The sequence below is a fragment of the Ruditapes philippinarum genome, unplaced genomic scaffold (assembly GCF_026571515.1).
Source record: "Ruditapes philippinarum isolate M1 unplaced genomic scaffold, ASM2657151v2 ctg3553_1_1_1_1, whole genome shotgun sequence".
Lineage (NCBI taxonomy): Eukaryota > Metazoa > Mollusca > Bivalvia > Venerida > Veneridae > Ruditapes > Ruditapes philippinarum.
In genome coordinates this window covers 137,121-160,035 of record NW_026852033.1, presented here as the reverse complement: position 1 = coordinate 160,035, position 22,915 = coordinate 137,121, and the positions used below count along the sequence as shown (strand labels likewise).

Here is a 22,915-nt window from a genome sequence, read left to right as displayed (position 1 = left end):
TTTAAAAAAAACTTTTTTGTTTTTTAAAAATGTGGGCCCGGCTGAAAATTTTGGAACCCTTTGTACCCCTTTTTGGGATTTTTTTGTAAAATTTTTAAAAGTTTGGAAAAATTTCATTTTTTTTATTAATGCAGTACTTGTGAATTTTAAAACAAACTAAAAAATAGAAAACTTGTAAATTTAAAAAGGGATAAATTTTGGGAAAAAAAGTGGAAACCCCGAGTAAAGTTAAAAATTAAAATAATTGTAAAAAAGTAAAGGGAAAGGAAAAAATTAAAATATCTAAACCTGGTTTTTAATTTTTAAAAACAATAGAGGAAAAGTTAAATGGCTTCATATTCTTATTATAAAATTAAAATAAACAATAGTGATGAAGAAACCTGTCCATCATTTGATAACATAAAGTTTATAAAATGAAACTGCCAAAATTATATTCAATTGTAAGTGGATGAAATATGGGAACAAGAAAATTTCAATTCATATTACGGGGGTGAATATAATATAACATAAACCAAACCTCTGAAAGATTGATAACCAAGTTATTTGTTTTTTCATTTCACATTTCTAAATTCTTACATTTGTAATGAGAGGTAATAATTAAGGTAAAGAATATTCCAGGTATATGTTTTCCCTCTTTCGAACATTTTTTTACTCTAAGCTGAAACCTTCAATATCTTTTAAAGCCATGTGTTACAATGCTATTTTCCAAGTTTTTAAATGCCTGTCCATAAATTCCAAATTTGATAACCAAACTGTAACAATATCAATCAGAAATCTAAGTATATAGGGAATGTTTTTGGCAAAGTTAAGTATGTGGGACCGAGGCAGTTGGTTTACTTGGGAATTGCGTACAAACTTTCCCCAGCTTCCACTATTAGTCCACTAACTTTTTGTTTAGATTTTTCCTACCATATTTTTATACTTGGTTTGTTTTAAGAAAATAAACTTATATTTGTTGAGGACACCTGAATAGCAAAATACAAAATGTAGTTTATATTTACTGTTTTTATAGGAGCACAATTTTTTGATACTGATACTCTTTAAACCCTACTTGAAAAAATAAATGATGAAAATTGAAGATTTCAGTTTATTGAGTCTGTTTTAATATGAAAAGTTCAATATCTCTCAAAACCTATTTGCACAAGCTTTAGCATTCAATTTTTAACACAAAAAATATTTCAAAGGACCAGAAAAAAACACATTGCAACACTAGTTCTTCAACTAATAAAATTATACGTTGTTATGTCACAATGTATAATTTTTAGACCATATTCGGCATCATTTCTCACCAATATAGCCAAAACGTGCATATGTATGTAAATATGCCACTTTGATAGGCAAATGGAGTGGTTGCATGCCACACGGACACATCAAGTTGATATGTTATTTTTTACCAGTAAATAAATAATTGAAAAATTTGCAGTGGACTAATTATGGAAGCTGTGAAAGTGTAACCAACATTCCATAGAATTTAAACCAGCTACCTCCGTCCCACAAAATAATAATGGGGTTTCATATTAATTACTTCTATATATACCATATTCCTGCTTATACACTAATCAGATTGGTTTTGGAATTGAATATTAGAAAATAATGAGGTTATGTTATATTTAATTTCTCACTAAAAGCTCAGTTGAGCAAAGTGTGGGAAAATTCTGGCAGAATTTACTAACAGGAAAATTTGTAATATTCTATGTTTTATAAGTATGGTGTGAAATAATTGAATTAAATGAATAAAGTAAAATTTGTTCAGGTTAGAACTTTGGTATATAAATAGTTTCATGTTCTATATTAAGTTTAATTTTATTCTATAAATTGACAGTGAATGTATTTTAAATATATTCTTACAATAGATAAAAAAAACAACAACTCAAAGCCAGGTTCTTTGAATACAGTATTGACATTTAGTCAAGTATTAAACAAAACCAAGTCCTTTCAAACTTCACTCAGAGACTCAGACATTTTACTTCTAAAATGACGTACATGTACTTGCCTATCCAACCAAACATATATTTTATTATGAGTTATATGTGCCAAAAATTATTAATAAATTAAAATTACTTTAAAATTTACTCAAACCTAGCCTTACATTGTTGTCAATTTAAATCAGAGAAAATTTATGATTGTTAAGTATTTGATCTAAATTTTATGCGCAATTGTCAGTATGTGACTAAATCTAAAAATAGTTGTGGAAGAGCTATATTTAGAAATCAAATGGGAAACCCAGAATGTTAATATGATATAACAGCACAAGTAGAAATGAAAAGAAGAGCAAAAGTAGATAAATGGTTGAAAATATAATAAAATGATATAAAATCTTTGACAACCATAATGTTATTTTTAGAAAAAATATTGTGTTGTGTTTATAGTTTTTGATATAGCTGAATTACTTCTGTTTTTTATATATAATAATATAATTATAACAATCATTATATTTATAAATGAGCCTTGCTATAGAACTATAAATAAATCTTCAGTTATGTACATCCACATAATAAATGTTCTAAAAGTTAAGATTTCTTTTCATTTAGTTTAATTATCTGGACTCATTTTAAGTGAAAGAATAGAGTAAGAACATCACTACTTAATCATATGTTTAAAGAATTTTTATTTTTATGAAAAATACTGTTGTAAATGTGTGTTTAAGACACCTTTCTTGTCCATTACTATCATATTCAATTGGATAACTAAACTAACTAGCATATTAATCGGAATATAGTATATAGGGAAGTATTTGCCTGAACTAAGTATGTGGACCGGAGGCAGTTGGTTATCTATGAATTGCCTACACTTCCCAGCTTCCACCATTAGCCCACTAACTTTTTGTTTTTACGCCCCCAGATTGGTTGCTCTGGAGGGCATATTGTTTTGGTCACAAAACTTTAACTTTTAAGACAGTATAGTAGAAGTCCTTCCACCTGCAGCCTCCAAATGTCACAGGTACATGGACCATGATGAGCTTATATAATACTCGCCAGTCTTACAGGTCACAGGGTCAGCAATTAAGGTCCAAACCAGAGCTCTATACATGTATATAAAAACCTTATATCATATTACAATCACTGTAAGATTTTGATGAATTTTAAATGATGTGATCAGCTCATAGTTCTGAACAAATAAAATTTTCAGTCCATTTAACAAAGAAGCTGCCACTACCTATGTTAGAAGTTATCCTTAAAGGATATATCTTCAGCTTCTCAGCAGAATGTGAAAGATTCTTTGATGGAACAAGATAGGGTTATTAATAATTATGTAAAATAAAAACGGAGATTTCCCAGCTTCCACCATTAGCCCACCAAATTTTTTTTTGATTTGTCCTGTATTTTATACTTGGTTTGTTATCAGAAAATATTTTATAAGTATTTTTATGCCCCTTCTTATAATTGCTGAGGATAGTCAGAATATTGTCTTAAATAGCAAATAGTTTAATTTTACTCTGTGTTTTATTGGTACACAATGTTTTAATACTGAAATACTTTTTAAGCCCTACTCAAAAAGATAAAATATGAAAATTGAATATTCCTCTTTATTTTGTCAGTTTATTATAGGTAATAGAAAGTGCAATATCTCTCACATCTACTGGCACTGGCTTTAGCAATATTCAATTCTTGACACTAAAAATATTCCAAAAGACCAGGAAAAAACACATTACAACACTAATTCTTCAATTCAAAATCATTTACTGGTTGGGGACCATCAACCGGACATTTTTTTAACATTTTTTCCTACAGATTTCATAATTTTTAACCTTGAGACCTAAAAATTTGACACAGTTCAGCAACTAACAAACTAGTTTATTGGCGACGCCGGTGAGCGGCGTCGTCTCTTATGGAATGCTTTTTATTTTGGCCTATGGAAGGAGCTGTTATTATTAACAGTTAATGTCATGTTGTGTTATTTCTGATTGTATTAACACTTATATCTGAGGCTCCACAAGGAGGTTATAAAATTACCTAAATTGTCTACACTACAGTACCATGAGTCCGGAGAGATGTACATGATGTGATTTAATTCAGATAAAAGCTTGGGTGTTTTAATTTTTGATTTTTAACATGTTATACAATATTTCAGCATTAAATGCTGAAGTTTTGGATATTCTATTGTTTACTCTGCAAATGATTATAGCTGGTATATGAGGTCAGGCATTGCTTTCTTGACCCCAAATTTCAATGTCAACATTCTTGAAATAGACATTAAAATATTACCATTTACGGAGGTTGAAATAAATTTATTTTCTTAATTTAAGAAGAAAGATGCATTTATTGTTGATAAAAAAGTGACTGACAACCACTGAACAAAGAAAATACTAAATTAAGCATTTCTGGGGCCGTCCGGGTTTGGTGGTTGTCCGGTTTTGGTGGTCCCCAACCAGTACCAACAATTATATGTTGTTATGTCATATTTTTTGATTGTATGCAACATAATTTTGGGACCATACCCAACAATACATTGTATGATTATTTCTCACCAATATATCCTTTGACCACTTATAAAACATGCATATGTATGTTAATATGCCACTTGGATAGGCAAATGGAGTAATGGCATGCCTGGTGAGTGTCCGCATGGACACATCTAGTTGTTATGTTATTTTTTACCAGTAAATAAATAATTGAAAAATTTGCAGTGGACTAATTATGGAAGCTGTGAAGTGTACACATTCATAGATAACCAGCTACCTCCGGTCCACATATAATTGTTTTATATTAACTACTATATATACCATATTCCTGGTAATACACTAATCAGACTGGTTTTGGAATTGAATATTAGAAAATTGCTAGATATGTTATATTTCATTTCTCGTTGAGCAAAATGTGGGGAAATCCTGGCAGAATTTACTGAGAGGAAAATTTGTAATATTTCATATTTTATAAATATGCTTTCAGACAATTAAATTAAATGAAAGAAATAAAATTTGTTCAGTTTAGAAGTTTATATATAAATAGTTTTCTGGTCTATATATAGTTTTTTTTATTTAATAAATTGACATTGAATGTATTTTAAATATATTCTTACAACAGACAAAAAAAATAGCAGTGTTGTTTGAGCACAATTTTGACAATTATGTCAAGTATTAAACAAAACCAAATCCTTCAAAGTTCATACATACTTTTTACATCTAATAATATGGCCTCATACTTTGCCTATCCAACAAGTTTATTCTTGCTAAACATATATTTTATTATGAGTTATATGTAGGTAAAAATTAGGCCAATTTTACGTAAACATAAATTTAAATTACTTTCAAAATTTACTCTAGCCTAGTCTTTCATTGTTGTCAATTTAAATTAGAGAAAATTAGATTGTAATGTATTTTATTTAAATTTTTTGTGCAGGTGTCAATATGTGACAAAATCTAAAAATAGTTGTGGAAGATCTATATTTAGAAATCAAATGGGAAACCCAGAATGTATATATTACAAGACAAGCAGAAATGAAGAGCAAAAGTACATATTAAATGGTTAAAACATAATTTTTTATAAAATCTTTGTCCAACATAATGTTACTTTATGAAAAAATTTGTTGTTTTTAGTTTTTGATACAGCTGAATAAACCACATTTTTTGTAAATTATGATATAATTATTGTATTTTTAAATGGGCCTTGCTATAGAACTAAAAATAAATCTTCATTTATGTACATTTACATAATAAATGCTCTAAAAAAATGATTTTCTATTCATTTATTTTAATTATTTGAAGTTATTTTAAGTGAATGAGTGAAGTTAGAATATCACTACTTAAATATATGTTTTAAGAATTTTTATTTTTATGAAAAAATACTGGTGTAAATGTGTGTTTAAGACACCTTTCTTGTCCATTACTATCATATTCAATTGGATAACTAAACTAACTAGCATATTAATCAGAATATAGTATATAAGGGTGTATTTGCCAGAACTAAGTATGTGGACCGGAGGCAGTTGGTTATCTATGAATTGCCTACACTTCCCAGCTTCCACCATTAGCCCACTAACTTTTTGTTTTTATGCACCCAGATTGATTGATCAGGAGGGCATATTGTTTTAGGTCTGGTTGTGTGTTACAAAACTTTAACTTTTAAGACAGTATAGTAGAAGTCCTTCCATCTGCAGCCTCCAAAGGTCACAAGTACATGGACCATGATGAGCTCTACTCGCCTGTCCTACTTATAGGTCACAGGGTCAGAGATTAAGGTCCCCACCACAAACCATAGCTTTAGATATGAAAACCTTACATTACATCGTAATCACTGTACAGATTTTGATGAAACAGCTCATAGTTCTGATTTGCATTAACATAAATTGAAATTCTTTCAAAATTTATCCTAGGCTGGTCTTTCATTATACCCCGGCACAGTTGTAGAGGGAGGTATACTCTAATCAGCTCGTCCGTCCGACCGGCTGTCCATTCGTCCCCCGTCCGTCGGTTTTTCCTTGTCTGCCCAATAACTTAAGATTCCTTTGATCCACAATCTTCATATTTGGCATGAATGTTAGGTATGATTAGTAGATGATCCATATTGATTTTGAGGTCACCTGGTCAAAGGTCAAGGCTACATGGCCTAATGACTAAAAATTAACCTTGTTAGCCCAATAACTTAAGATTCCTATGACTCACAGTCTTCATATTTGGCATGGAGGTTAGTCATGATTAGTAGATGACCCCTATCAATTTAAAGGTCACTGGGTCAAATGTCAAGGTCACAGGGGCCTTGACTAAAAAAGCTTGTCCGCCCAATAACTTAACATTCCTTTGACCCACAGTAGGGACCTTGACTAAAAAAGCTTGTCCGCCCAATAACTTAAGATTCCTTTGACCCAAAGTCTTCATATTTTGCATGGAGGTTAGTCATTATTAGTGGATGATCCCTATTGATTTTGAGGTCACTGGGTCAAAGATCAAGGTCACAGGGGCATTGACTCAAAAAGCTTGTTTGCCCAATTACTTAAGATTCCTTTGACCCACAGTCTCCATTTTTGGCATGGAGGTTGATCTTGACCATTAGGTGACCCTATTGATTTTGAGGTCACTTGGTCAAAGGTGAAGTTCACAGGGGCCATGACTAAAAAAGCTTTTCCATAATGCTTTGGTCATCAGTCTTCATATTTGGTATTGAGGTTGTTTATGACTAGAAGATGACCCCTATTGATTTTAGGTGACTGTGATAAAGGTTAAGTCACAGGAATGTTTTTCTATAATAAGCTTATCTACTCAAATGCTTAAGAATGCCTGTCCGCATTGTATTGATTTCGACATTTTCACATTTGAAGCATGTAGAATACATAACTTAGCAATGCACTGGCTTAGTCACTCAGATTTGGCAGGGAGGTTGTCCTTGAGCTCTAAATGGCCACTTTTGATTCTGACAAAGTGGTATGCAGGGGTGTCCAGGCCATGAAAGTGGCAGTTCTAGTTGATCAAGCAACATTATTTATTGTTATAGTGTCAACTGATTATTTAAATCTATAAATATTTAAAAAATCAAATGGGAAACCCAATATGTTAATATTACATGACTGCAGAAATGAAGAGCAAAAGTAGATAGCTATAAAATGATATAAAATCTTTGACAACCATAATGTTATTTTTAGAAGAATATTGTGTTTATAGTTTTTTGATACAACTGAATAACTTCTTTTTTTTTGTATATAATAATATAATTATAACACTCATAGTTCTGAAATCTATAAATGGGCCTTGCTATAGATATATAAATAAATCTTCATTCATGTACATTCACATAATAAATGCTGTAAAAGTTAGATTTCTTTTCATTTAGTTTAATTATCTGGACTCATTTTAAGTGAAAGAATAAAGTAAGAACATCACCTTTTAAAGATATGTTTTAACAATTTTTATTTTTATGAAAGATACTGGTGTAAATGTGTGTTTAAGACACCTTTCTTGTCCATTACTATCATATTCAATTTGTTTACTAAACCAAGTAACATATAAATTAGAATACAGTATATAGGGAAGTATTAACCTGAGTTAAGTATGTGGTCCAGAGGCAGTTGGTTATCTATGAATTGCCTACACTTCCCAGCTTCCACCATTAGCCCACTAACTTTTTGGGGTTTTTTTATGCTCCCAGCAGGGCTCATTCAAAAGGGCGATTCAGGTGAAAACTTTGCCATGTATACATTTATTCCCATTTCGCCCTTCTGATAGATCAAAGAGAAGTCAACTTCGCCGAAAAATCTTAATTCCCAAAGAGTAATTACACGGCGATGTAAAGTGCAGGGATTGTATCCGCCCATATGCCTACTGCTAATTATCATTATCCAATCAGAGCATCGCTTTATACAACGCTTATACCTGTTTGCGAAGCGATAGACCGCCTTCTCTAAATGCATCGGCCCGAGACAGGTGTGACAGTTTTACAAGTTTAATACAAGAATGCATACATTTTAGCGGGAGATTCCCACTTTCTGCAGTCATATTTTCAAAGAATTTTCTTAAAATAAGGGGTATTTTCACAAATTAAAGAGATCTCCCTCTTTTTGGTGTCAGAATTTCCTTCTATGTTTATTGCAAATTCTAAAACCTCTTTTTGAAGAAAAATCTCCCTCTTGATTATCCAAAAAAGTTTTTTTCGATTATCTAAACACGTGCGATCTTCCCTAATTGATAATATACAATGCACTTCGATGGCGGTGTTTAACCCGAGTAACGGCGAGGTGCAATGGAATTTTTACGACGATAAAAAACAATTATTTTTTTTTGAGGCCCAGACATGGTAACCTCGTTTATTCACCCCATAATAGGTATGAGAGGGTTGGGGTCATCCCCCTCATACCTTTGGTTAGTTATCCAGCTAGGTAGATTGACCACCGATATAATGACCAAAAAAAGAAATTGTGAAAATCAGCATAAAAACCAGAAAAATAAACAGACTTTTAGCATTTAACATAAATTTTCATCATAAAATCCCCAATATTGCTAACAAGTCTCACTGTTTCAAAATAAGATAAGGGTGTTATAAATGTGATCTTGAATGTTTTCACAGTTGAAAATTATTGTCTAATATCTTTATCAAAAATGTACCCACTATCACTCGGTTATCAGTATTCTAAAAATAGGACATTTAAACTAGTCATATAAATATAGATTTATATTCTGTGAATTTATAATTTAATTTGTTTCATTTGCCTCAAATTTTTAAAAACAATATCAATAATTATAAGTAACTGCATATATACAATAAATTTTGTTCAAGAAAGAAATCATCTTTTCTCGTTTAACAAAGATTTGAATGTGTGTTAAAATACAATAATTTTAAGGTGTTATGTCTTATTCAATTCATAAACTTATGAAACTGAGGTACAAATTAAAATATAGTATATAGGGATGTATTTGTTAGTGTCAAGTATGTGGACCGGAGGTAGCTGGTTATCTATGAATTGCGTACACTTCCCAGCTTCCATCATTAGCCCACTGTAATTTTGTTATATTTTTGTCTCTTTTTGCTATTGATATTTACAAGATATAGTAGAAATATTTTAGAGAAATGTACATGTATTTATTTCTCTTTTTTTCTGGTCTTTATTTAAGCCATCACTTTGTTTATCATAAAATTTAGTGATTCTTTTTACATTCATGTTTAAAACAACATACATGTATAAATATTATAATTGAAATATTGAGAAAATTTGCAAAACATACAGTCACTATTTTCAAGAAATAAAACACATAATATAAAAATAATACATACTGATTTCTCAAAAATTAATAGTGGTATGTGCTTAAAAAAAACGTTTGTGAACTTCAATATTATCTTAGGATTTTTAAAAAGTTTTTTCCAATTGGAAAATGGCCCTTATTCGGCATCTGTTTAATGCAAAGAAAACAAACAAAAACAACACTTATTGAATCCATAATGATGAGTCAGATCTGAAGTTAAAGATATAAAAATATGCTCATCCTTTAGTAAAATATTTTTATCATAGAAATTTATTGAAATCTGTGAAATTTTTATTCAATATGTCTAATTTGGATAAAAGAATGAATAAACTATGAATGGGAAGCTGCGTTTCCTATTACAGGTCAAGTTAAGTTAGTCTTTTCTTAAAAAAACTGCCAGTTGTTTTTTTTGACACTATATATTCTTATTATGACCACCTATACACTAGAGTTTAAAATGTAGCATATCTACTTTATATGAATTCAAAACATGTTTATTTTATATTTATAATGAGACTGTGTATCCATTGTCAATATTTTCTTATATCAAATTTGAGCATAGTACATCTTTAACTCTTTACCTGTGTAGTGTTGTTAGAATTTGTGTGATGGAATAGCCTAGCTTTGAATTTGGATTAGTCCATTGAAAGAATAAGGGATTTCGATATCAGATACAATAACTGAGCTCCCAACAGTACAAAAAGTATTAAATGTGTGATGGAATAGCCCAGATTGAAATTTGGAGTAGTACATTGAAAGTTTAAGGATACAAAAATCAATCTATGTGGTCTGCACAGGTGTCCAAGGTGGCCTGGCTTGTAAATAAAAGTAAATAAATTATACGCAAGTGTCTTTACAGCAAAAGTGTAATTTATATGACAAAAAAACAAGGAAACACAGTATATACTATATTCATTGATTTAATCATGCCTATACAAACAAAATGCGATTAAACCTATCTCCAGTCGGACCATTTTACATACGTTTTATACAGTGAGATACATGATCGATAATCTTTACATAAGAATAGCCTGTCGTCTGCTAGTTCGGAAACTGTCAATCCGTGTATTGAGTTATAATTTTCCTCAAAACCAAAAGAGGAAGTAAAAGTTAAAAAATTTCCACCTACCTGGTGAAACGGAAAGAAATCTTTTATCTTGATTATTTTCATGAAATATTGTTCCATCCAACATTAAAAAAGTAAGTTTTAAACTTTATTCTAATTACAAAATTTCTCATTTAAATAGAATGAATTGTGTAAAAAAAATGTTTCATGGAATATTTCTGTGAGTGTTCATCTTAAAAATAACATATTTGTTTTAATAAATTTTATATTTAAATTAAATAGAAATATTTCGAAAAAGAAAAGTTTATAATATCATGTATTTTGGTGATACTTAAATAGAGGATATTGAATGAGTGTAAGTTCAATACTGAATTTATTTAAACGAGTTGAATAAATTATATAGAGTCGAGCATGATATTATTTTATTCAACAAAATCAATAAATTCAGTACTTACATATTTTAATATTCTATTTATCACATACCAAATCGAGGGGTGAAAGCGAAAGAGGTCTAAGTGACATTTTTTCAGAAAATCACTTTTTTATATAAATGTGTTTGAAATCTGTATATACATCTTCTGTGAAAAAATCTTGAACACAACACATTCATTTTTATATATATTTAAAAAATACGAAAAAAGGCTAAGTGAAATATGAAAAACAGTCAATGCGAAAAAGGTCTAAGTGAACCTTGTCACTTAGACTTTTTTCGCAATCATTTTATAAAAAAATGTGATGGTCTAAGTGACAAAAATTATAAGCAGTATTTCATTTTCAGTTTTAAAGTATGTTTTATAATGATAACTGTTGATAAAAGTAGTACTGATAATAAGATAATATCATTTTTGCATATTTTCATGTATTTTTTTCACTTAGACTTTTTTCGCATTCAGTGCTGAAACTGTGTATACTATAGTAACTGAATGCGAAAAAAGTCTAAGTGAAAAAATGTTTGCCTATTGACAAAAATATTAAAAACATGAATGATATGATTGTTATTTCATGTTATAAAGTCAATGTTCATTACTTTTGGAAAAGAATAACCCTTCATAATAAGTTATTCTAAAGTCAGTTTAAGCAGTATTTTAAAATGTATAAGATGGTTCTATCAAATAATTTGATATATTGTTCCAACCATATTGCATAATCGAGCTAATAAAAGTAGAAAAATGTAAACAAAGTAGTAGTTTGACTTCCAAACAAATTCACTGTAACTGCATATACAATGTACCTATAGTTAAAGAACAGATGAACTTAAAAGTTATTTCTTGCAATGCAGATCTGATTGCCACCGTATTTGTTTTACCTTCATTTTGATTTGTATTTTCCGGGGAATGCTTATGCCATGCAATCAAAACATCCTTTACAGATAGGTATTAGACAAAGTATCTCTGTCTTTACAGTTTATTTGCTTTAAATGAAAATAAAACAAATTGTTCATTTTTTTACGAAATAACAAATTGTTCATTTTTGTTGGAAAAAAACAAAATGATTGAAGTATTATTTGAAAATAACTATGCAAAATTGTTTTGCCTGTTTACCTGCCGGCAATATAGACATTGCCTTGTCTGTCCTAGAAATAATCAAAACTGTAACCTACTCTATATTGGTTTTCAAGCCATTAAATTAAGAAACTGCTTCACTTTCAAAATTGTGAAAGCTTACCAATGAATGGCAGTTTAAAGGTTTACGAGACTGAAGGGACCTCCTGTTAGTATGTGCCTGTCAGATCTTTAGTGTAATTAGGGGCAGATTCAAGTAACATAGTAAACAGTAGCAATTAATGCAAGATTACCAGAAGGATGTTTGTTTATATACACATATAATAGAACATTTTGGGTTTTTAACAAAATACAATTTGAGAGACTAATAAACGATCATACTAGAAAAAATTGTTAATTTTACATCGTATTTAAAATCAGTGACAATGTTTATGATTATCATTATTTTACTTTTATAACTAAAGTGCATAATGATAATAATAGTTCATGATCCTGAACTTAGATTGGTACCCAAAATACACATTTATAATCAAATAGAAGCATTCTTTAATCTATCTCATGGCACAATTAGTCCCAAATAACACAGAAGTAATGTAAGGCGTGCACATACTATAGCATCCTAGCCTTCTTTAAGGCACATCCTTACATTTTTATCAGCACATATTATGAATTACTGCAGATTTGCTTTTAACAATCAGCTAATTGTAAAAGGAAATCAGCCTTAGTCAACTTCATAAAGCTGCGGTCTCACTTACTCCCGGCAGAGCCCAGGATCATCCCGGTAAGTTACCGGCACGATCCGGGGTGAAATTATTGTTGCGGTCACACTTATCCCGGCAGCACTACGGTAGTTCCCAACTAACCACCCAGGATGTGCTCTGGATCATCCATGAGCCCCGGCAGAGCCCAGGACGATCCAGGCAGAGCCCCGGTAGAACCCCGGTGGATTGAAAACGCCCGAAAATGATAACATTGATACATTATTAATTTTTTATTTAATATAATATTTATTGTTCCAGAATAGTAATTCATAATAATTTTCTGAAAAATCCTTATGCCATACCTGATAGAAGGAAATGGGAAGGGTTTTAATACAAACAAGTGCAATTATCCCAAATTGTTGTTATTCTTTTGAAATGATCCGGGCTTGCCGGGGCTCTACTGGGATCAACCGTAGCTTTACCTTTATCCTCCGGGGCTCTGCCTGAAGTTACCGGGGCTCTGCCGGCATATACAGGGGCTCTACCGTAGCTCTACTGGCAATATCATACCCCGGATCATCCCCGGTTTGTGCCGGCAGAGCTTATACTAACAGTGCTTCCCCGATATAACCCTGGTCGTTCTCGGCAGAGCTAAGGATGAAGCCGGCAAAGCTATTCCTTCCTAGATCATCCCGGACCACCCGGGTCATATTAAATATTTTACTCCATCCCGGGTCGATTGCCGGATGTTCCCGGCTCATCCAGATGTTGCCGGCAGAGTTACCCGGTCGTTCCCGGATCACCTCGAACGTCTATCGGGGGCTCTGCTGGGATGTAAGTGAGACTGTAGCTTAATGTGCCTCTTACACATTTTTATGTATAATGTACAATAACAAATCATTTTTGGTTTCGTTCAGAAGAAGAAATATTATGCAAGTAACTGCCCAATGATAAAATGATTTTGAAATTTCTATATTTGAAAAATTGTTGGCTAATTTTATGTTATCAACATTAAAGGCCCATTTTGCCTCAGAAATGCTTTTATTTTTATTTCTCAAAAGCTTTTTTAATTTTGATGTACTTTTATAGGATCCAAACATTACTCATTGGCCGAACCATCTTTTTCATCTGTTGATTTTGGGCAATTATAAGGTACATGCAGTTCACAATGAATTTGTATGGAAGTCAAACTTTGTTTATACTTTTATAACAAATTATTTCACGTTTATCACTACTTTCTTCAGGTTACATCTTCTAAAATTCTCTAAAACCATTATTTTATCATTTGACCTTTCTAAAGATGCTTCTGAGGCATAATGTGCCTTTAAAGCAAATAAGCTGTATTGTATTATATTATATTGATAATATTGCAACATTAATAGGGCCATGAGCTTTTCAGGCATGAAAATTTGTGCACAAAGGATCCTATATTTTAGTGATATTTTATTTAAATAAGTAATAGAAATAAAAAAAAGTTGGAACCTTGATGAATTCTTATAATGATGGTCAGTTAAAGAAAATTTAAGTACTAATCTAGTGCTTTTTTATGACAATGCCACAGGAAATGCTTGTTCAGAAAGCAAATGTAAACCAGGGGCCCCTCCAAAACTGGCATAACCGTTTGTGTCAAACATACAGGGTGTTGTTTCTTGACAGCTCACAATAAGATGCATATCACATTCTTTAGTTCATTTTGTCAGATGATTATCATATTTTATTTTATCACTGTCATTAAGCATCATCCTCATCAACAGAGTTGAAAATGGTTTGTTATAGATGTAACTGCCACTAATTCTTATTTTTTGTACTTAAGCTGCAGCTTAAAGCTGTTATAACTATTGCAGGGATTTGTGTGGTATGAATTTAGTGTAACTAGAGATAACTGTATACCACTATAGTAATGGTAATGTTTGTGATGACAGAATTATAATATCTGTCATATTTTGCGGTTCAGATTGGAATATTTGTCCCTACAGGACCTGCCCATGGGTGTATTCCCGAAGGACAGATATTCTGATCCTTCAACCTAAAACATGTGTCAGTTATTTTTTCTTGCATAATCTACCATATTCAATCATATTTTAAATACTTTATCTTAATAAAACAACTTTCCACGGAAATTAATGTCATTACACCCGTAACTACTTTCTTACAACTGCGTATGAAATTACAACTTCATTCCTTTCGGCAAAGTCATATCATCCTAAGAATGCCATTGTATAGCATGTGACTTATCTGGCACCCCCCATGATAGATGAAATTTCAGGAATGGGTAAAATAGTAGTCTTAGTAGTCACTTTCACTATCATTGCTACATAATCTTCAGTTAATACTACTACTATGTGATAATAAACTGAAGATAGTCTGTAGCTAAGTATAGGAAGCTATGTGGTTGACTATTAGCTGAAGATACTGTAGCAGCAATAGTGATTGTAGTGGTAATTATTGATTTTTTAGTGATTGTAGTACAAAAGCTGTGATAGTGATACAAATGTCAGTAATAAAAGTGAAACCAAAGAAGTAGATTTCATGTTTGTTTGTTTGTTAGTTTCAATTTACGCCTTTCCCAACAGTATTTCAGTCAACTAGGCGGGTAGTTTTCTAACCATCGTTCCTGGAGAGTTACACCAGTACTAGACTACCTTCCTCCGCGCTAAACTACCAAAGCATCTCCCGGGAATCGAACCCACGCCAGAGAGGTAACTGGATTAGAAGTCATCGACTCTAACCCCTCGACTACGGAGGCGGTATAGATTTCATGTAGTTTGCTGTTCATACTATAGCAGTTATATTGATAGTATTGAGAGACTAGTGGAAATGTTAGCTGTGACTACTTCAGCATTGATAGTTTGGATTGTTTGTTTTGTCACCTGGACACTGTAAAGGTTACATGGCAACTTTCCAGCGTAAAATGGTAAAGGAAGACCATCATGCACTATTTCAGGCACATTTTGGACACCTAAGTAGAACCACCATCCTAGTTGTAAACTTTCTCAAATGAAAGAATATAAAGTTCCTTATGTAAATTGAACCCACAGTAGTGAGGTTGAAGTGTCTTGAAGCTGGCCATCTTAAACAATTGACTATGATGTCCCATAGAAGTGATAATAATAGTAGTGTTACACTTGTGTTAGCTGTTGATACTTAAGCAATGACAGTTATTGTAGAGTTAGACTTGTGGAATTGTTAGCTGTTGATACTGTAGCTGTGACAGTGATTGTAGAGTTGGACTTGTGGACTTGTTAGCTGAAATTGTTGCAGTGACATTGATTGTAGAGTTGGACTTGTGGAATTGTTAGCTGTAGATACTGTAGCAGTGACAGTGATTGTAGAGTTGGATTTGTGTAATTGTTAGCTGTTGATACTGTAGCACTGGCAGTGATTGTAGAGTTGGACATCTGGCATTGTTTAACAGTTAGCTGTTGAAAATGTAGCAGTGACAGTGATTGTAGAGTTGGACTTGTGGAATAGTTGCATGTTGATACTGTAGCAGTGACAATGATTGTAAAGTTAGACTTGTGGAATTGTTAGCTGTTGATACTGTAGCGGTGGCAGTGATTGTAGATTTGGAATTGTGGAATTGTTAGCTGTTGATACTGTAGCACTGGCAGTGATTGTAGAGTTGGACTTGTGGAATAAGAGCATGTTGATACTGTACCAGTGGCAGTGATTGTAGAGTTGAACTTGTGGAATAGTTGCATGTTGATTCTGTAGCAGTGGCAGTGATTGTAGAGTTGAACTTGTGGAATTGTTAACTGTTGATTCTGTAGCAGTGGCAGTGATTGTAGAGTTGAACTTGTGGCTTTGTTAACTGTTGATTCTGTAGCAGTGGCAGTGATTGTAGAGTTGAACTTGTGGAATAGTTGCATGTTGATTCTGTAGCAGTGGCAGTGATTGTAGAGTTGAACTTGTGGAATTGTTAACTGTTGATTCTGTAGCAGTGGCAGTGATTGTAGAGTTGAACTTGTGAAATAGTTAACTGTTGATTCTATAGCAGTGGCAGTGATTGTAGAGTTGAACTTGTGGAATTGTTAACTGTTGATTCTGTAGCAGTGGCAGTGATTGTAGAGTAGAACTTTTGAAATTGTTAGCTGTTGATAATGTAGCAGTGACAGGTATTGTAGAGTTGGACTTGTGGAATTGTTGCATGTTGATTCTGTAGCAGTGACAGTGTTTGTAGAGTTGAACTTTTGAAATTGTTAGCTGTTGATAATGTAGCAGTGACTGTGATTGTAGAGTTGGGCTTGTGGAATTGTTGCATGTTGATTCTGTAGCAGTGGCAGTGTTTGTAGAGTTGAACTTTTGAAATTGTTAGCTGTTGATAATGTAGCAGTGACTGTGATTGTAGAGTTGGGCTTGCGGAATTGTTAGCTGTTGATGCTGAAGCAGTGAGAGTCATTGTAGAGTTGAACTTGTGGAACTGTTAGCTGTTGATTCTGTAGCAGTGGCAGTGGTTGTAGAGTTGAACTTTTGAAATTGTTAGCTGTTGATAATGTAGCAGTGACAGTGATTGTAGAGTTGGACTTGTGGAATTGTTAGCTGTTGATACTGTAGCAGTGGCAGTGATTGTAGAGATGAACTTTTGAAATTGTTAGCTGTTGATAATGTAGCAGTGACAGTGATTGTAGAGTTGGACTTGTGGAATTGTTGCATGTTGGTTCTGTAGCAGCGACAGTGTTTGTAGAGTTGAACTTTTGAAATTGTTAGCTGTTGATAATGTAGCAGTGACTGTGATTGTAGAGTTGGGCTTGTGGAATTTGTTGCATGTTGATTCTGTAGCAGTGCAGTGATTGTAGAGTTGAACTTGTGGAATTGTTAGCTGTTGAAACTGTAGCAGTGACAGTGATTGTAGAGTTGGACTTGTGGACTTGTCAGCTGTTGATATTGTAGCAGTGACTTTTAGAGTTGTAAGTCATTGATACTGTAGAAGTGACAGTGATTGTAGTCTTAGACTTATATCATTACCACAACTCACATGGCTATTGCCACTTACATCAATACTACCATTACTACAAGCACCACTACTATTACCAATACTTTTACTTATTCAATATTTACATATTTTTGAAATTTGACAATCATAGTCAGTGTGATATCAGAATAGTCATCTTAAAATTGCAAGAAACAATTTCTTGTTTAAATTTAATGCAATTTATAAATCATCAAATAATTCATCAACAAGTTTCAGACTTTTTTGTAAATTCTAATTTGTTGTGGACAAATATTATACACCCTGTACAAAATTTGCATAGATGTAAAAGTGATGTCTATCAGGTCTTGCCAAGAAATAATTGACAACATCCTTTGTTGATTTTGAAGAATCATTATGTGTCAAATTATGAAGAATTATGTACTTTTTGGTGATGAATTGTGCAGAATGTAAAACTGCAACAAGTGTGCTGTATTTTCTGTAAATATTATCATCAAAAAATCTTTTTTATTACTAATCTTAGATTACTTAGTCTTCGCCCTTGTTTTATGTCCAGTGCGAGTGCCTAAATCTGAAATGTCCATTTTATGTAAACTGTCTTCAATAGCTTTTATTAAACCATTCATTTAAATATTGCATTTTTATGGTTAACACTAAGTGTATTACATTGTATTATAGTTGTTTATATGTGTTGACCATGTTGTTATTTGGTTTTACATTAGAATTGAAGAACAAAATTTTTCCAGTATCTGTTTTAGCGATTATCTTATGGAAATCAACTAAAACTTTTGTTTATGATCACAATTAGACAAAAAATGCCATTATTTTAGAAACTGAATGCAATAATAAATATGTAGAAACTTAAATTAGTCCTAGAATCTTATAAACTTTAATATTATTTTCCTTTAAGATGAAAGTATCTGGTTAATTTGGTCGAATGTCACTTATTTATCAGGCAAGTTTTAAATGACCATTTACTGCGAAAAAGGTCCAAGTGAATTTTTTTTTTTTTAATTTATATTATTTTCTTTCCAATTCTATATTCAGAATAGTAAGTTATGATAAAACTTATTCTATATTTAGCATTTCTGTCTAAATAGGGTTTTTTTTTTCTGTTTTCCGTCCCTTAGACTTTTTTCCCTTTTTCCAGATTTGTGATATTTTGACAAATATTGAGTGCGAAAAAAGTCTAAGTACATTTTTACAAATATAACCTTTTTCTTTCATTTTTTTTTCAAGTAATTTTTTTTAAATGTACAATATAACTGATTTTTATTTGAGAGTACACAAATGATAATTATATATATAACCTGAAAAAAACAGGACAGTTTTTTGTCTCTCCTGAAAAATTTACAGATATGCACTTAGACTTCTTTCGCTTTTACCCCTCGAAATGTAAAGACCGTTTAAATGAAAAAGCCTCATACAGCGCGTCTTTACACTATGTTTGTATAACACAAATGACGTCACATCAAAATATATGCACATCCCTGCAATACCATTTTTACAGAGTCACAAATCGGCACGGGTGTGTGATAAATCTTAAAGGGAAATAATTCAATTCTTTTTCATACTAACCATAAAGAAGAGGAAGTGAGTTACTTCCCTTTACATTCAAAACCAAAAGAGGAAATAAAAATTGAAAAATTCCACCTACCTGGTCAAATAAAAGAAATATTTTCTCTTGGTTATTTTCATGAAACATATTTTTCACATTTATATTGAATGAATTATGTAAGAAAATGTTGCATAATTATTTGAATGAGTGTTTAAATCTTATATCAAAATATAAGAAAACAAATATTCAAATTTACTTGATAGAGTAACACTCATGTGTTGCTCTATGTAACTACAGTTAATAAAGTGTTGTTCTGTTCTGGAAAGAAAAATACCACAACCAAATGGAGGAAAAAAAGCAAAATTCTTGAGCAATTGATAACTTAACCTCAACTTATTTATCTTATGTTTCATAATGTCTGGGTCGGTTCTCCTATTCTGTTCTGTTCTAGGACATATAGGAAAAATAATTTAGTTACAAGTAGAAGTATGTTATAGAATTTATTTGATAGTTGACTGAAACAGTTTTTCTCCTTTACTAATATATTACAGAATGTTTCAAGAACTTGACTCCAGAGAAAACCTATCATTGATGTTATCAGAGGTTTTAGATGACATTGGTGTCAATGAAAGAATAGTGATGAGAAGGAGAAGAAATTGCATGCTGCTAGAGACTATGATTAATACCAACTGGACATTTACTGATAGAAATCAGACGGCCTATTATCTAGGAAGTCAGAGTGAAGGTACAACTACTAAAGGACTTCAGTCAGACTATGATAAACTAGTCTGTGCGCACAATGTCAATATAATGCAGGACCGGTTAGAGTGGAAAAAAGGCAAGTCAAACTTCCTTATGATACAGGATGAGAACACTACCCCTGGTTATTGTTTCTTACAAAAGTTCGAAACATATGAACATCTTCCTGCATCTGATATTCCTTGTACACATTATAGTACTGATAGAGAAGGGAGAATATTGCTTAAAAACACAATTAAAAATTATAGGCTTAGGAGTGGAGGGCAGCAGCATGGACCAGCTATTGCTAGGAGAGACCCTGGATGCTATGATATTGACGAAGTGATTGGTTTTCCATGTAAATCATGGCCTCAATCAGCATCAGGTTGGTTAGAAAGACAGGGCATTGGCAGATGGCCAACACAAAAGATGAGAAGATCTGAAGCCTGTAATGGGTGTTTTGTTGTTGGAACTGAAAGTAAGGTCAGTAAATATCCTGAAGTGGAATGGAGAATATCTACATCACTGGCAGAAAGGAATCTTATGTTTAGTCTTAATTTCACACAAATAAGGTGTTATGTACTACTGAAAATGATTCTTAAGTCCTTCCTTAATCCTAAAAATGAAATCAATATATCAAGTTTCATGTGTAAAACAGTTCTATTACATTGTATAGAAAAAACAGACCCAAGTGCATGGAAAGATAACAATTTATTAACATGTTTAACACACTGCTTATTGGAATTACACAGTTACATACAGAATGGCTTTTGTCCACATTTCATTATACTGAAAAATAATTTGATGGCAGGACAATTTACAGCTGAGTCAAAACATGAACTTTCCAAAAATACTTGTGAATTTTTACAGAATGATAGACTAAGGTTACTTAGTATTGGTATTGATGATCTTGGTCATAGACTTCTAGTTAAATTGAACATTGTACCACATGGTGTTTACACTTTTGATTCTTCTCTTGAAATGTATGAACAAGTTCTGACCTTGGGATATATACTCACTGCAATGGAGATAAGTGAAAGCCATAAGGATTTTTTAGAATGTTCTCAAAATAAAAACATTAAAACAATAAAGCAATCTGTAGGTAAAGTAATGACCTTCAGTGATAATGGTAATACATTAGAACATGTTGCAATCAAGTTACTTGCACCTTTTTATTTTACCACATATGGATCTATCCTAGCATCATCCAGCATTGGAGAAAAAAAACAAATGTCATGTCAAGCATTTGTCTGGCTATCAGACGGTTTAAACTCTGACATCTCATCAAGCAGACTTAAATTGGCTTCAGTGTTCTACTGTACAAGAGATATGGAGAAAGCTGAAAAACTTCTGAGACACACTGAACAACAATATAACTCTAATCCTGTTTTACCTTTCTGTAGATGCTGGAATTATCCTCGAGAAGCAATACCAGTAGATTTCAAGAGGGTATGTAATGAGGAAAGTGAGGACTGTATCAAAAAAATTACAGCATTTTGCGTCAGGTTTATACAGAAAGAGATTAACTGTGTTCCTCATGAACTACAATATGAAATGTTCAGATCTACACAAGATGACATGATACACAGAGATGAATTATTTGACTTTTGGATGGACTGGGCTGTAGTTGATTCTCTCCCTTTCCTGTACTTCCTACAATACAAGATCTATGGTCATCTACAAAAGCATCAAGATCAACAACAAGCACTTAGTAAACTTGAAAGAACAATAGAAACTGATAAAAATCTTGGACATAAAGAAACAGCTCTTAACGTTTTAGGACAATGTATGGAACAAGAAAACAGACATCAACAAGCATTAAAATGCTACCTGCTTTCTCTTCAACAAAGGGCAAGAAACAATGTAGCAATCATACATATATGTAAACTCCTTTCAAGGGTATTGGCTAGGCAATGAAATGACAGTATTAAGTATCATTGTCAATGATCATGTACTGATTGAATCAAACAGATTCAAATGTCAAAATATAGACCAGTTATCATTCTTGAAAACACATAATATTTTGAAGTAACTTGAAACAGATTAAACTGAAAGAATGAATCCAGCTTCAATGATTTTGAATATTTTATTTACATTTGAGAGTCAAGAGCCTCTTCGGAAGAGGACCAGTATTGTTCATGAAAATGAATGTCAAAATTTTTAGTTAATGAGATGAGTTTTTTCTAAGTATTTTTATACAGTCAACTGTTTTATCTGTCACATATATATATATATATATATGTTTGCTGACAAAAATTATTAATTAAAAGTCTTATATATGTACCATGTGTTGTTCTTATTTAATTTATGTAACCTGTATATAACATGACCCTGCTTAATGCAGTCAGCAGCCCCCATGGCCATCATGGCCCTATATAGCTCAGCTAATATCCATTTCTAGAAAAGGTCACAATTCTTAAATACTAAAGTGGGTCATTAGGTGGGACCAGAATCAGAAAATAAAGCCCTAGGTACTGTTCTGTATCTGTGTCCATTCATATGCCAAAATACTTATTTTAATCATAATAACTGTTTACCTCGAAATAATTTAAATAGAAATACTAAATACACTGGCCTACTATAACATACATTTGACTACATGTTTAATTAAACTTTGATGAAGCTTTTGCTATCATCATTTGAGCCACCCCAGCACCTTGCAAATCACATGTCTCTATAGCCTTATTTAACTTAGCACTGCCTTCTTTCAGCAAACCTTCAGATATAAGGACCTTTCCCTGCAGTTCTGATTC

The 22,915-nt window shown here is 32.1% G+C and overlaps 2 protein-coding genes across 2 annotated transcripts in view; both read left to right on the top strand.

The window, feature by feature from the left end:
* Positions 1–22,915, top strand: part of LOC132747609 (DIS3-like exonuclease 1) — a gene marked incomplete at its 5' end in the record, with an annotated part of 43,029 nt that overhangs the window by 13,570 nt on the left and 6,544 nt on the right.
* Positions 10,764–22,355, top strand: LOC132747541 (uncharacterized). Its single transcript, XM_060736948.1, has 2 exons — positions 10,764–10,867; positions 19,976–22,355. The coding sequence occupies exon 2, from the start codon at positions 19,977–19,979 to the stop codon at positions 22,077–22,079; it is 2,103 nt and encodes a 700-aa protein (XP_060592931.1). The 5' UTR covers positions 10,764–10,867; position 19,976; the 3' UTR covers positions 22,080–22,355.